Raw genomic sequence first — 16,288 nt, forward strand, 5'->3', positions numbered from 1 at the left:
GGGTCAAGTAACACGCTCTTAGCCCACCTCAAATGATCCTTAGAAGGCCCACGACAAGTTTGGAAGGCTGTCCATTTACTGGGCCAAGTGGACAAGCGTGTCGAACAGCTAAGAGAGCCCAAGTTGACCTCTGCAGCACGGCCTAGCCCAGTAGCCCCTCCTCACAAAGTGGCCCAACCATGACGACCCCCCTCCTCCCGAACACAAATGGCCCAACCAAGACGGCCCCACACTGCAGCCTCACCGGCCTCCGCGAACGAGCCAACCCCCTCCACACCCCTCTTCTCCGGTTCAGGCCCTCCCCCTCCTCCCCTCTCCCCTCGCTCGCCAATCCCCTTATCCCCCGATGCCGCCATTGCCGCGCCCATAGCAGAACCCACCTCGCCGTCGACCGGCCGGGCGCCCCCCCCTCCCCTACGGAAGTCGCCCGCTCGTCTCGCGGCGCCGGCGTCTGATGGACGCCGCCTCCTGCTGTCGCGTAAGCGCGCCCCCCTTCCCTTGTACCGCCGAACCTCCTGGAGGCATTCCTCACGAGCCCCCGCTCTTCCGCAGGTCTTCTCGACGCAGAGATGCCGCTTCCCGCTGCGCAGGCTGGGGGCGGCGCCGGTGGCGGCGCGGCGGCCGTTCTCCACCGAGCTGAGCGACCTCTTCGCCCCGTCGTCGTCGGCCTCGAAGCGCCGGTCCCGGGGCCCCGTCATGGCCGCGAAGAAGGCCGCGGAGGGTGAGCCGTCTCTCGCTCCTGTCATTGAGGGGTTCAGGGTGGGGTTTTTGCTTTAGGGGGAATCGGCGACAGTCTGTTTGGTGTTGCAATGGGGCGTCAGCTTTTGAGGTGGATTGCTCGCGAATTGCACCCGGTGTTAGGCACTATATAGGGACACAAGCACTAGTAGGATTACACGAATCAATTTGAGTGCAGTTTCCTGAGCTTCGGATCGAGTGCTGATGAGGTTTTGAGTGAAATTTGCCCGTGGTCGTTGTTGGAACTGACGGGGTGTTCACTGCGTGTAACTCAAGCTTAATCTGGTCGGTTTAGCTTGATAGACGTTGCTCTTTGACAAACGTCATTCTTGTTCGGACTCATTATGCATGCTGGGTCATTTCATTGTAATTAGTAGATCATTAATTATACAATTTTCTATTTAATGTGTCTATGCCTTCATCACAATTTGTCACCATGTTTTCTTTTTGGTCGGTATAAGACTTCCATCAATATAAGCTTTCTACATCCGGTGTCTCGGTATCAAAGCAATCTTTGTTTTCATTTTGTGAATAACTAGAAGAACACAACGAGCTTATTTTAGATGTTGGATTATTGTGGAAGCAGTGCTCAGATGGTGGTGATTGTGCTTGTGATGACGCAAGCCTATTGAGATTATATGCTATATATACCTAGAATATGGGAATTTGATGATTTAATGAATAGTTTTGCTATTCTTAGAAGTTCAGAGTTGAAAGTTAGAAAAACTCTCCGTGTTTAATATACCTGAGTGCAGTCATGGGGAGAAAAGTACCTTCAATTGAGTCTCAATATGACATCTCATTACTAGCAGGTGTTTTAACCGAGCTACTGATCCTTAATGGTATAGATAGTCTTCTTTTTGCAGGAAACAGTATAAGTAGTCCGATTTGGCATTTTTCAAAATGAAAAGCTCGTAATGATATACGTGGTCTGATCTGGAACGTTTGAATTGAAATAAGCAGTTAATCGATGTTTGACAGGTTGAGTCTTGCTTTAGTCATTGGTCCTCCTTGGGGTGTTAGAACACAGAGGTACCTGGAACTGATAGCTTGTCGGTTTTTCCTAGGTGCGAAACAAGAAGATGGGAAATACAAGCACACGGTGGACCTCCCAAAGACGAGTTTCGGCTTGAGAGCAAACTCTGTTATGCGCGAGCCGGAGCTCCAGAAGTTGTGGGAGGAGAACCAGGTGCTGAAGAGGGTGTCCGAAAGGAATACCGGGGTGAGTTTACTTTTTCAGATAGAGCTATAAATGAAAACGAAACTATTCGTCTGACCTAGTTGGTTTTCTTGGTTGTTTGATTAGGCTACATTTACTCTTCATGATGGGCCGCCTTATGCTAATGGTGATCTTCACATGGGTCATGCGCTGAATAAAGTTCTCAAAGATATTATAAATCGCTACAAGGTATCAGCTCTCTGTGAATTTCATCTAGCTATACGCACATGTTTATTTGCAAACCATTGACATATTTCTTTTTTTTTGGGGAAATAATTTCTACGGATTCATATTCTGTCTCAGTTTGATTTCTGGCCCACCCCATATTTTGATGCATGTGCCATTATCTCCGAATGGTAAAGTCTGCATATTCAGCTGGCTGTTGACAGTTCAACGAATATTGAACATATGTAAATGCCATTGCTCATGCTAGAATGCTAGATAAGTCGGCTTAGGTTATACAAGACTAAGAGTAATTGTTTGTGTATGAGGTATAAGATTCCAGATGCGAATTTTTTCTTGTATAAAATCTTATAATATGCTAGCTCAGGGTCACCTAAGTTCTTTTTTCGAGATGGACACCTAATTGTAGTCCCTGTTCAAGAATTTGTCCGATTAACCAATTAACTTGCCGATTAATCCCTACTCGTAGGGTCACCAAGTAGCCGATAAACTGATAAATCATCTGATTAATTGATTAAATGGCCGATTAGCCTATTAATCCCCTACCCGCCAGCCAACCGAGCAGCTACCAGTTTATGATTTCCTCAACAATGATTGTAGTTGATTGTGTACGACATGATTATTTTTATAAAATTTTATTATGTTGTTTTGGCAACTCTCTTCTGTTGAAAGGTTTTGAACTCATTTTGTTCAATGATCAATGCTGATGGTGGTGGTATGATCTAAATCCTTATCAGTACACAAATATGAATTTGTAACATGGACCAAATGAAACCATAATTTACCATTCATTCAGCGTTTTGATCCTCTTTTCTTTTGCACAGCTGCTTCAGAACCACAAGGTTTCCTTTATTCCTGGGTGGGATTGCCATGGCCTTCCGATAGAATTAAAAGGTAAGTTCAACTCTATATGACCTATGGAGATGTTGTCATCTTCAAAAGTTTTATCGAATTGTGGTAATTTGGTTGTTGGGGTGGGTTCACTTGGAACATGCCTGCTTTGCATGTGTTAGATTAACCAAGTAACAGTTGATCATTTACTGCAGTTCTGAAGTCAATGGACAAAGCAACATTGGATGCTCTAACACCTATAAAATTAAGGCAAAAGGCTGCAAAATTTGCTAAAGCGACCGTTAATGCACAAATGAATTCTTTCAAGGTAATATTTTCTTCATTTTAAATTCTAGTGTCAATTTGGTCTCGTTAGCGAATCAGATACCCTTATTTAAGTTTTGTGGTCTACAGTTTTCTAAGGCAAGGCAGAGTCATTTAATGCCTGGCACATGTTCTTCTTGCTCACTGAAAACCTTCAAAAGGTTTTAGCTTTTAGTTCCTTACTTGTATAACAAATAACACTGTGCTTGCAGCGCATCGGGATATGGGCAGATTGGGACAACCCTTACCTAACTCTGTCGCCAGAATATGAAGCTGCTCAGGTTTTCACTCTGTTATTCCTACTATTTATATAAGAAGTCATGGAAATGCATCCCATCTACATGTATCTATTCTATGCACTCGAGTGAGAGCTTGACCTTGGAGGTTGGATCATTGGATGGCTTTGATTGGGTTGTCAGCATCTCTATCTTGCTTGCAAATTAAAGCACCTAATTTTTCCGTTCTTTTGACATGTTTACCATGCCAGTGTAATGACAATATGATGGGGTATAAATTTTATTTTATGTTGTGATAATTAATATCGACCGTTTTTTTCATCCTTATCAGGAGGCCTTACTGATAATTAAATTTTACCATGACAGTAACAATCTTTTGTTCTTTTGTGTTGATATGCTAGTTGGAAGTGTTTGGTCAAATGGTTATGAGAGGATATATCTATAGAGGACGAAAGCCTGTCCATTGGAGTCCATCCTCACGCACCGCTTTAGCAGAAGCTGAGTTAGAGGTATGCTTAGTCTTTCTACTTGATTGCATTAGTTTATTGTCAAAACACTTTGTTGCACAGTAATTTTTAGGTGAGTGTTAAATATGCAAATGAATAATCGCTAGTGCTGATTGCGTGATTGTTGAGCATGCAAGTAAACATTTGAAAATTCTGAATTATTTCAAAGTGGACTTGAATGCTGAATCATGCTTAAGTTTGTGTTCTCTTTGTGAAGTTGCTTGACGTAGTTTACTACTCCCTCTGTCCCAAAATAAGTGTTGTGAACTAAAGCCACGACACTTGTTTTGGGATGGAGGGAGTAGTTGTCTATCTAGTTTTTTGAGCAAAAGTTATCTATCCAGTTAATTCTATCCCTACAGTCTGCATGCCAACCTGTATAACTTTCGTTTATAAGTTATTTCGTGTTGAGATTAATGCCTATGTTTAATAACCAACCTAGTTTGTCTTTGCAAAACTTGTTACATAAAGTAGTCTTCCACTAAACCTATATGTGATACAGTGATAGTATCACATGAGTTATTGGCTATGGTGCTGCAACTTAAATTTATATGGTCAGTCTGGTAGACCTATTTGTGGATAATCTGAAAATCCTAGATTTTTTTATTTGTATTTTTTGAGCTGTGTTGGAACTTTTGGGCATACAGGTGCTTATATTTTCTTCTGTTGTTTATTTACCTGTTGATTTTGCCTTACGAATGCTTCTTTTACCTTATCCAGTATTCGGAAAATCACGTTTCCAAAAGCATATATGCTGCATTCAAGATTACCAGCCCGTCTAACTCTGGGTTGCTAGATGAATTTCTCCCTAATGTTTGCTTGGCCATATGGACCACTACTCCATGGACAATTCCTGCTAATGCTGGTGAGGTGATGCCTTGTTTGCTTTTAATTCAATGGGAACATCCAGCGAGTCACTCTTAACTGGGGTGTCATGATAGCCACCTTAAACTGTTCGAAAAATTTCAAATGGCGGGAGATGGATGACAGTAAAGTATTTGTCTGATTTCAAGCTGTATGCCTAACGAAAATCAACTTATGGAAAATAAATATTAAATTTCCATGTGGAGTTGTTTTTATAGCAATATGCTATGTAGTTCCTATAAGTAGTATGAAATGCCAATATCATATAATCAGCTAGCAGTATTTGAAGATAACTAATAATCAGGATAAATGAATATTAAGGCTATTAAATAACATGCTTGAGGACAAATCATAACACATTGATTGCTTCTGATAAAAAAGTCCCATTTATGGTTAGTATGAAAAATAAATCTCTTTTCATGCATTTGTGTGATGGACAATGGGACACTGCCACACTGGTAATGTATTGCAAATTTGAAGTTTTTTTATTCCACCACCTGACATTGACATTGTTTTAATTTCACTGGTACCACGGAATCAGAATATAGCATCGCTTCTTCTCTTACTCTTGCATGGTTGTTGCACATACCATGTACGAGTATGCTTCAAGCTGTTAGGAAGTATTAGAGTCTAGGAGTCCTTATTAGTCTATTAGTATTAGTCTAGGGGTCCTTATTAGTCTATGTTTACTTTCCTTGCACCTCAAGTCTTGTGTAATATATATATGCCCCTTGGGCCTTCAACAAACATAAGTTGCTTTCCTAACATGGTATTAGAGCTTAGGTTATTTTTTTCTCGCACGTCGCAACTCGTGCTCGTACAGATCCTCTCTTCTCGCGGACGTGTTCTCCTCGCGTCTTGCTGCTGCTAGCTTGGCTGCTAGCTTATCTTCTTCTCGCGGACGTGATCTTCAGTCGGATTCCGTCGTCGGCCGCCGTGGTCCCGCCGCTTCCGCCGCCGCACTCATCCTCGATCCGCTGCACTGGTCCCGCCGCCGCGAGTTCTGGAAGCAGAGCCGGTCGCTGGATCCCTCGCGAGATCAACAGATCAGGACAGGGATCCTGAAGTGGCAGCGGGGTGCAGCGGCCGAACCGTGGCTGGTTCCGATCCAGGCAGGGTCTGCTCCGGTGGCTGGCTCCTGATCCAGTCACGCGGAGGCTCCTGATCCAGATCGAGCAAGTCAAGGCATCTCCAGAACTTGCGATAGGTACAGGTCTGTCGGCTCCTGATCCAGATCGCGGCGGCTCCTGATCCAGATCGAGGCCTGTTGACGCGAATGCAGTTTCAGACGCGGACTCTGTGCGTTGACTGTGATTCCAAAAAAAAAAAAAAATAAAAAAAATGTCCGCTGCATTCGGCTACGTTGCTGTTCCTCGTTGTCCGGTGATCTTTGATGGCACTAACTACACCGAGTTCATTGGCTTCATGCGCATTCACATGCGTGGCATCCGTCTATGGGGTTTTCTTTCTGGCGAGGTCTGCTGTCCGCCATGTCCGGTTCCTCCCATGGCTCCTACTCCGCCGACCCCACCGGCTCTTCCTGCGGATGCTCCTCAGGCCACAAAGGATGTGGCTAAGCTTGCTGATGAGGCCGCTGTGAGTGCTTATGATGAGAAGGTCTTGGCTTATGAGGAGGCTCTTCAGGTGTATCACGGTGCTCTGTCCGCTTACACCCAGTGGCTTGATGATGATGCTCGTGCTGCAGCTGTTCTCACTGCTAGTGTTCTGCCTCAGTTTGCTTCTGAGTTTTTGGGCCTTCCTACTGCCTTTGAGATGTGGACTCGCCTTCGTCAGTGCTATGCGCCCTCTGGTGATGCCTTATACCTGTCCGTGGTTCGTCAGGAGCATGCTCTTCAGCAGGGTGACTCTACTGTTGATGACTTCTATGCACAGAGTTCTGCTATCTGGCGCCAGCTCGATTCTCTCCGCACTGCTGGTTGTCGTACTTGCCCCTGTTGCCAGGCTGTCCAGACCAACTTGGAGTTTCATCGCGTCTATGAGTTCCTGTCTCGGCTCCGTAAGGAGTTTGAGCCCCGGCGTGCTCAGTTGTTTGCTCGTGGCCGTATTTCTCTCATGGAGGCGCTTTCTGAGATTCGTGCTGAGGAGACTCGCTTACGTGGTGCTGGTTTGCTGGAGGTTCCCTCGGTGCTCGCTGCTCGGGCTACTTCTACGCCACCTGCTGCACCGACCCCTTCTCACTCGAGTGCTCCGCCGCTCTTGCCCACTCCTTCTGGAGGCTCAGGTCGCCCCCGTCCACATTGTGGCTACTGCAACAATGATGGTCATATTGAGTCCCACTGCTACACGAAGAAGAAACACTTGCGCCAGGCGCAATCATCATCTACAGAGACTTCGTCATCTACCTCAACAGCTTCAGCCATCGCTTTGACTGAGCAGGATATTCTGAGACTTAAGCGTCTGCTCGCTGCTTCAGGTTCTTCCTCGACGGGTACTGCTGGTATTGTGACTCAGGCTTCCCGCACTGAGCAACCACCTTCTACACAGTCAGGACCGTCTCACGCACACTCTGGTTGGAATTGGCCTTCGCCGCCATGATACATTTTTTCTCTTCCGCTGCCATCATCCCTAATCTAGTGTGTGTTTTCTAGTTTTCTTTGTTTTTCGCTGCGTCCACCAAATCCGTTGATATTTTGTGTTTTCTCATGCCATGCAGTCCACCATACCTTTGTCCGTCAGCCTTTTCTTTGGCCCTGATCTTTCTATGCAACTTTTGTGGCCTATTTGCCCTTGTTTTCTATAGGATTTTCTGGACTTCTTTTGCATTGTCGATCTACGTCCATCGTGCCTTATCCGCCGAGCTTCTTTCGCCGACGGTTGTCGTGGACTATGATTTTCTGCACAATGCTTTATTCTCTTGATGTGCCATCTTCTTTTGACAACCCATCTTCTTTTGATACTTATGTTGTATCTTCAACTGATGCGGTGTCTTCCTCTGATGTGCCATCTCTTCGGTGTCTTCCTCTTGATGTGCCATCTTCTTTTGACAACCCATCTTCTCTTGATACTTATCTTGTATCTTCAAGTGATGTGGTGTCTACCTCTGATCTGCCATCTCTTCGTTATCTCTTTCGGCGACTCGACAAGTTTTGAAGACTCTTCATGCTACGACGACACTCTCAAGACGCGGATTTGGATTATCATTTTTTTTAGTATTACACTTCTTCAAATGCAATGCTATTGCATACGCTTTGCATTTGAGAGAGGGGGGGGGGGTGTTAGGAAGTATTAGAGTCTAGGAGTCCTTATTAGTCTATTAGTATTAGTCTAGGAGTCCTTATTAGTCTATGTTTACTTTCTTTGCACCTCAAGTCTTGTGTAATATATATATGTCCCTTGGACCTTCAATAAACATAAGTTGCTTTCCTAACACAAGCACTCCTTATTTTTTGGAATTGTACTAACTTGTGTAAAAACCTTTTCTTGTAACAGCTGTTGCAGTGAACCCTGAGCTTAGTTATGCAGTAGTTGAGCTCCAGCCTGTACTGGAAAGTGAGTCAACATCCGGAGGAAAGCAACGAAAACTTGGGAGTATTTTCAGCTCTGGGAACGAGAAACCATTTATCATCGTGGCTTCTGATCTTGTCTCAGTTCTAGAGTCCAAATGGGGTGTGAAGCTTGTAATCCGGAAATCATTTCCTGGTTCAGTCTTGGAACACTGCAGGTATTTATTTTGCTCTTCTAACTTCATTATGGTTGTGCTTGTTTTTTTTTTCATGCTATGCTTGGTGCCTTCAGATACCTCCATCCTGTGAATGGCAATGAATGTTCTGTTGTCATTGGAGGAGATTACATAACAACTGAATCTGGAACTGGCCTTGTTCACACTGCCCCTGGCCATGGTCAGGAAGACTACCTAACAGGACTGAAATATGGTCTTCCTATTGTTTCTCCCGTGGATGATGAAGGGAACTTCACTGCTGAAGCTGGACAATTTAGTGGTTTATCTGTCCTGGGAGCTGGTAATGCTGCAGTTGTGAAGTATCTGGACGAACATGTTTCACTTATCTTAGAAGAGCCTTACAGTGAGTAACTTGACAATATGTATACAAAGTTTTTGGTATAAAAGCCATGCGCATATCGAGGACTTTATTTAGAACTTTGTCTGCCCATCGTGTTTTTCGCTTGTCAGAACACAAGTACCCCTATGACTGGAGATCTAAAGAACCAACCATATTCCGAGCAACTGAACAGTGGTTTGCCTCCGTGGATGGTTTTCGGGATGCTGCACTGGATGCAATCAAGCGAGTAACTTGGGTTCCTTCTCAGGTATTTAGCTGCTTTATTTCTTGAACTTATATTTCGAATCGGCAACCGTGTTTATGTTCCTTTGGTTTATTGTCTCACTGAACCTCTTTGAACTGTTAATCTGCTTAGTAGTGATAAAACTTAACTCTTGGCAACAGTGCTTGGGATGTTTGCTCAGTGCATATTTCTTATCTTAATAACTAGTGTACCTGCAGAAGAGCTTTAAGTTCCGTGCATATTTCTTGTCTTGATTTTTTTTTCCTTGGGCAATTGATTTCTTAGTTCCATATATCTGGTTTCATGCAACATTGTTGTGTTGCTTTGCAATCTATGTTTTTCATGCTAGCATACATTCACCTAATCATACTCTTGAATTGCTATTAGTGTTGTCTGACAAGTTAACCTTGTTTCTTGCCTGTGTTTCAACATCCTCAGGGTGAAAACAGGATTGTTAACATGATCTCTGGCCGTTCTGACTGGTGTATTTCCCGGCAGAGAACATGGGGAGTTCCCATTCCTGTTTTTTATCATGTAGACACACAAGAACCTCTTATAACTGAAGAAACGATTGAGCATATCAAGGGTATGCCGATGTTTATGATTTCTTGCACTTCTTTGTTAGGTTCCCTCTGCATTGCAACACCATCATTCTCAAGCAATTGCTAACCTAAATATCTTTGTTTCAAGTTGTCCCTCAAGTTTTTTCGATAATGCTCCTATATGTTAACTTCTGGCGCAAAATATGAACTGAACTATGTGCCATATCTTACAGTATTTTCATCTAAGACTGCTTGACATTGCGGCTGGTGGATTATAACAATCTAGCTTATCCAACCAGCTTTTGCCTATTTTGGTGCTTGTTTAACCAACTTATTTCTAGTTCTGTGACTATTTTCCACAGCAGATTATAAAATAAGCACATCGCATTGTCAATATAATAAATAAGCACAGCGCAGCACATTCAGCAACCCCAAACTGAGCCTAAATACGGCTGCTGTATCTGTACCAAGTCCAGTTTAGAATTTTTCAAAGACGTCTCTAAGATCCATTATGTGATCCTTTATGACATGAAGCTTTGATCCGTTTGTACTTGTACTTTCTGAATCATTATTAAATGACCTGATGCTTGCCATGCTTTCTCAGACATTTAATTCCATTTCGTCTTCTTTCCTTCTTACAGGAAAAATGGCTTTACTTCTGATTGGATTTAGAATCACATGAATGCCCGCTAATAATTTTTTTGTTATGCAGCTATAGTGTCAGAGAAAGGCAGTGATGCCTGGTGGTATATGCCAACTGAGCAACTTCTTCCAGAGAAATATCGTGACAAAGCATCTGAGTATCGCAAGGGCACTGATACAATGGATGTTTGGTTCGACTCTGGTAGGTTCCTGTCTTCATTTTCTGCTAATAACATATATTTTAGAAAGTTCTGTTGGTGATGGTTATCAGTTGTGACAATGCATAAATTAATGTTCACCATAGATCTCTGTGTGCGCGCGTGTGCCCGCACACTGTGAATCTTAACAGCTGCCATCATTTTAATCGCCAAGCCAGACAAGTCATGCGTTATTGGGCTTGTTTCGTGTATCCAGTCCTCCGACTTACCCCCTCCGTCCCACAATATAAGAGTGTTCTTCAAGCTATTGTGGGATGGAGGGAGTATTTGGTTTTCCATATCACCTTTTCTCCTGACGTTACATTAGTCCTTACCTCTCAAAGCACTCATATTTTAATAATATCTTGAGCTCAAGCATTGTTTAGAACACTTTTTATTTATTGATGATTCCACATCTTCTCTTGATTCAGGCTCCTCATGGGCTGCTGTTTCAGCAAAACGGGATGGCCTTAATTTCCCTGCAGATGTATACCTTGAAGGTTCAGACCAACATCGTGGATGGTTTCAGAGTTCGTTGTTAACCAGCATCGCTACTACAGGTAATTATTGGTAATATTTGTTGCAGTTCGTTCGGGTTTCACCAGAAACACTTTTTGTTGCTACCTTACTTTCTTAGGAACATATATTTCTTATATAAGATATAAGTTACTGCGTCACATTAAGAGTCTACACCGTTATTCATCAACAGTTGTTCATCCTACAAGATATCTTTAAAGGCATTTTCACTATATTTTCTGTAAACTCTATCATGTTTATATAAAAGAACGAAAAATTATCCATATGCAATGATGCATTTATGTTTTATTTCTTTATTATTATTATTATTATTATTATTATTATTATTATTATTATTATTATTATTTTGACCAAGGGAGACTGCAGGGCTTAGACCCCATATTTCTTTATTTTTTTCATGAGAACTTGGAAATTTGAACACTCATCGGTCTTTTCTCACAGTACTTTTGGCATCTGAAATCTGGGGACTGACATAATTGGTTCTTCATTCTCTATTTTTCCCATTAAACAAACAGGAAAGGCTCCATATTCCAGTGTTATTACCCATGGTTTCGTATTGGACGAAGACGGTTTCAAAATGAGCAAATCTGTCGGTAATGTGGTGGATCCTGAGAAAGTGATTGTTGGTGGGAAAAATTCTAAGGTATGTTCCTACAGAAACTCGTGTAACTTTCTAGTTTTGAGGAGTGAAATCTCTCTCAACCTTGTGCAGGAAGAGCCTCCTTATGGAGCAGATGTTCTCCGTCTATGGGTTTCTAGTGTTGATTACACTGGAGATGTGTTGATTGGTTCGCAAATCTTACGCCAGATGTCTGACATGTATAGGAAACTACGAGGCACAATGCGTTTTCTGTTAGCAAATCTCCATGATTGGAAAGTAAGTTCAGGTGGCCAAGTATATATTTTCATTTCATTTTCTCATAAGAGGGATGCCCCAGTGAACAACAGATATTCTTAACCATTTTAATGTACCTTTTGATAATTTGAACACATGCTCATTTTTACTGAACTTCTTCAGACTATACTTTTTCCTTTTTTCCTCAGTGCAAAACTTTGAATGAACTTTGGTTAAGTGAATGTAATGCTTGGAGTTGAGAATTGTTTCATTATATGTAGATAATAGGAAGGATGGCATGATATTTTTTATATATACTCCCCTAGCTAAATATACTGCACACTGTTAATATTTTGTAATTATTTCTCTAGTTTCCTTTTCTTATTTATTTTTACAACGTTCCTGTCAGTGCATGCTTCTTTTCTAATCCTATCTTTTTTTATGCCCCTCTCTGTAGCCGGAGAATTCTGTGCCCTACAGTGATCTGCCAAAAATTGACCAGTACGCACTTTTCCAACTGGAAAATGTCGTGGCTTCCATGAAGGATAGTTACGATCATTACCAATTCTATAAAATATACCAGGTGTGTAACATTTTTGCATGGTCACACTGATTCAGACTTCTCTTTGCTCTCCTTTCCAGTTCCTCCTTTTTTTTGCACTGTGCGTGTGTGTTCATGTGTTTCCATGCACGTGCATGCGTAAACTGTGGTTGGAACTTTGTTTATCCGGTTTGGTATATTCAGGTCATATTTCTGATGAACACAAAGCATGCCTAGTGTATATTCAGGTATATGGTTGACTGATTAGCAGTTAAGTTCGATTTGGATGATCAAAGTTCCTGGAAGTGGAATGATCTTGTTCAGTCACTCCTTTGTTTTCGTTCTGCATTCTGGAAGTTGTGTAATTTTCTTATCAGAATTTCAGATCACATGCGGTGCACGATTGCTATATTATATATTATGTGATGCCATATGCTCAGGATGGCCCACTTTAGATATTTCTAGTGCTTACGTTGTTGACATATGTTTCTCTCTACTTCAGACCCTTCAGAGATTCGCCATCGTTGGTTTGTCCAATTTCTATTTTGATGTTGCAAAAGACCGACTTTATGTTGGGTATGGCATTCATCCAATGTTCATTTCCGTCTGCATCTAGTTGTTAGAATTGAATCTAGCTAGTGTTGTTTGTTAATACAACTTATGTCATCTTATCTTATCAGTGGCCGGGTTAGTTACACAAGGAAAAGCTGCCAGACAGTCCTTGCTGCACATCTACTCTACCTTGTTAGGGCCATTGCTCCGATTATGCCACACTTAGCAGAGGATATTTGGCAGAACTTGCCCTTTCAACACACCTTGGAAGATGGATCTGTTGCCGAGTTTGCTTTCGATCTAAAATGGCCAGATAGGAATGAAGAATGGTGCTCAGTTCAAAAGGATGATGTTGATTTTCTGAGTGTTATCCTGGAGGTACACCACACTTCTGCATCACTTTAGAGGCATCCATTCATATACTGATAGTTGTGTTTCTTTGCCATGGTATATAGGTTCTAGGTAGGGATGCAAGTGTCGCCCTCCCTGTCCTGCAAAACTATGCAATTAGCATACTATGGCCACAAAATTAACACTAACGGGGGGATATGTGGCCCACTGCTTGCATTCCCTAGTTTTAGGTTGTGATTTGACCAATATATTCCTAGAGGCCAGCCATCTTTTCTTCAATAAATGTTTTATGAAACCAGTTCCTCCAACTTGGAACATTCCAGTTCAACACATCCAAGTTCCATCATATTGATCAGACACAGAAGAAACCACTTCTGATGTGTAATACGCTCATTTCTGTTAAATTGGTTAATTAATTGCCTACTACCTCTGTTCACTGATGTAAGACCTTTTGGCATGTTTACTAATGTAAGACGTTTTGGCAGTCTTGCATTACATTAGCGAACAGAGGGTGTAGATACTAGAACATGTGCAGCTCTTTTATTATCATTATTATTATTATTTTATGCTAATTATTTTAATATATTTTGTTGGCACACATGAGTTCCTATCTTCAGCACTAATTTCTTACAGAGATTTTGCATTTGCTTGTTAACCAGTTGAGATCAGAGGTGAACAAGATTTTGGAGAGCGCTAGAACAGGAAAGCTGATAGGCGCTAGTTTGGATGCAAAGGTTTATCTCCATGCTGAAAATCCTGATACGGTATCCAAACTGAAGGAGCTGGCTTCTGCAACCAATGATGCAGATGCTCTTCATCGCCTATTTATCACATCCCAGGTAGAACATTTGTCTTCTCTCAAAATCAGAGGCCCTCTTTCTGCATTCAATTTTGTTTTGACGTCTCCTCTTTTCTGTCTTTCTGCAGGTCGAGATTCTCCCATCCCTGAGTGAAGAAACCACATCAGGTGTGTCCTACACGGGAAAGTTCAGCAATCCACTAACGGGGGAGATCTGGATCGGTGTGACTCGTGCGGATGGCGTGAAATGCGAGCGCTGCTGGGTTTACACCAAGGACGTTGGGTTGTTCGTTGACCATCCTACGCTATGTTCGCGGTGCCACGGCGTCATTGATCTGCAACCGCAAACGTCTCCTGCCGCTGCCACCGCCGCTGTCGCTTGAAGAGCGGCGACCTGGATCTAACCTCCACTTCATTGTGAAGATTGTAGGTGGAATTCATCGACTTTTTGTTCCACAAAGAAAGCTTTGACCGTTATACTGAACAAAATAGAAGAGAAGATTTTTAGGGGCATCTGAAACCTGGTTTCGAACCCCATGTTCTTTGCATGTACAACTATACACAAGCTTTACCAATTTGTAGTAATTGGAGTTTCTGACCTTTTGTACATGTATTGAAGAACACAACTGTTATAGTAGGTGAAACAGTTTTGCGCATAAACTCCGATGGATATTGCTGATAAATAACAGGGCCACTGAAAATCCGGAGAACAATACAGCTTCAGAAAAAATGCACATATGAGATGAATTACAGGTTCCATTATCAAACACAGGAGATGCTGGGTGGAACCCCCAGGCAGCCTCAGTTAGAGCAACTCCAATATCTACAGTAAAAACTTTCGTAGCAAGGTGGCGGCCAATGATGTGACCGTCCTATTGCAACAGGTGGCACGGGGTGACGTGACATGTGAGGCGCGACGGTGGGCAATCATTAACTTGTAGGCGGTTTTTTACCCGCCAAATTATATATGAAGTGGGCTATGTTTCCATATTGTTGCAGGTCGTGACGCAAATTTTCGTTTGCGGGAGCTGTTGGGGAGATTTTTTTGCCCCAACTCCACTTAAACGGTACTTGATGGAGTAGTTCGGAAGCTATTGCAGCTGGAAAACTCTGAGAATTTACCGACTGATATGTTTCTCCTGTAAATTGTCTCCTCGGGGCGACACGTGAGTGGTTCCAACCACCACATCTATCCCAAAGTTTCAACCTTATTTTTTCTCCAGAGTTTTTCTTGTCCACATGTTACCCTTTCCATTTTCCCCCTTTCCTCTCATCGGATATGGAGACAGCTCTCAGCTACGACCATCACTTCCTTGCCACCGTGAATCGAGAGATGATTCCGTCGGATATGGATTGAAGCTTCGCCTTGGCTGCATACCAGCTCCCCCGTCATCATCGCCTGCTGCATATCATCTCCTCTGTCATCAACGCATGCTGCATTGCGAGCTTTCGTCATGGCCGCCGTGTGCTGCATTGCAACACCCGTCATTGCCGGCACTGCATCACAGCATTCGCCTGTCGTCGGCGAAGCATCACAACATCCGTCGTCGTCGCCCGTGCTGCATCGCAACAATCACTGCACCGTCGTCGCCGGCGCTGCATTGCAGTATCTGTCGTCGTCTCTGACGCTTCATCGCAGCTCCTGCCACCGCTACCGCGTGCTGCGGTGCAACACGGCATCAGAACAACCAATGCGTCACGTCGCAGCTTCCGTCGTCGTCCCCGTGCACTACTACATCGCAACACCAGCCATTGCCGCCCGGTGATGCAGCATCCGTCGCTGCCCGCTGCTCATAGGTGTTGCTACCGTCGGTAACCCAGGGGCGAACAGATGCCTGTGCTTGAAGGAAGCCATGGACTGACGCTCGGGAGAGGAAGAAAAGGATGAAGCAATGTTGACCTATCCAACGGCTTACACACGATTGATCGGATGGCTATCAACCCGACTGATTTCCTGGGGAATGATTTGTAGCAGCAGCTTCCCTTAAAATTCTAGGTTTACGGTGGAGCAGTTTTCTTCTTCTTCTAAGAGTACGGAAGCTATTGGAGACGAGGTGACGTCGCAAGACAGACTGCCCTCGCGGACGCGGCCTGTCTTCTTCCTCGGCAATCAAACCGGAGCCGAGCT

General features: G+C 43.2%; 1 protein-coding gene across 2 annotated transcripts; it reads left to right on the forward strand.

Annotated features, from left to right (window-relative positions):
• Positions 1-236: 236 nt before the first annotated feature.
• On the forward strand, positions 237-14,820 carry LOC123400953 (isoleucine--tRNA ligase, chloroplastic/mitochondrial). Of its 2 annotated transcripts, XM_045094668.1 has the most exons (22): positions 237-478; positions 553-721; positions 1,806-1,960; positions 2,045-2,146; positions 2,965-3,034; positions 3,187-3,299; positions 3,508-3,576; positions 3,933-4,040; positions 4,758-4,902; positions 8,352-8,583; positions 8,658-8,944; positions 9,052-9,188; positions 9,603-9,750; positions 10,419-10,550; positions 10,977-11,105; positions 11,598-11,725; positions 11,795-11,959; positions 12,375-12,500; positions 12,961-13,034; positions 13,139-13,388; positions 14,021-14,200; positions 14,289-14,820. In XM_045094668.1, the coding sequence occupies exons 1-22, from the start codon at positions 455-457 to the stop codon at positions 14,541-14,543; spliced, it is 3,198 nt and encodes a 1,065-aa protein (XP_044950603.1). In that variant the 5' UTR covers positions 237-454; the 3' UTR covers positions 14,544-14,820. The 2 variants fall into 2 exon arrangements, with proteins under 2 accessions (XP_044950603.1, XP_044950604.1); XM_045094669.1 differs by lacking the exon at positions 237-478 and having other exon boundaries at positions 570-721; positions 1,720-1,960.
• Positions 14,821-16,288: the final 1,468 nt, after the last annotated feature.

Source organism: Hordeum vulgare, chromosome 6H (genome assembly GCF_904849725.1).
Source record: "Hordeum vulgare subsp. vulgare chromosome 6H, MorexV3_pseudomolecules_assembly, whole genome shotgun sequence".
In the NCBI taxonomy this organism is placed as follows: Eukaryota; Viridiplantae; Streptophyta; class Magnoliopsida; order Poales; family Poaceae; genus Hordeum; species Hordeum vulgare.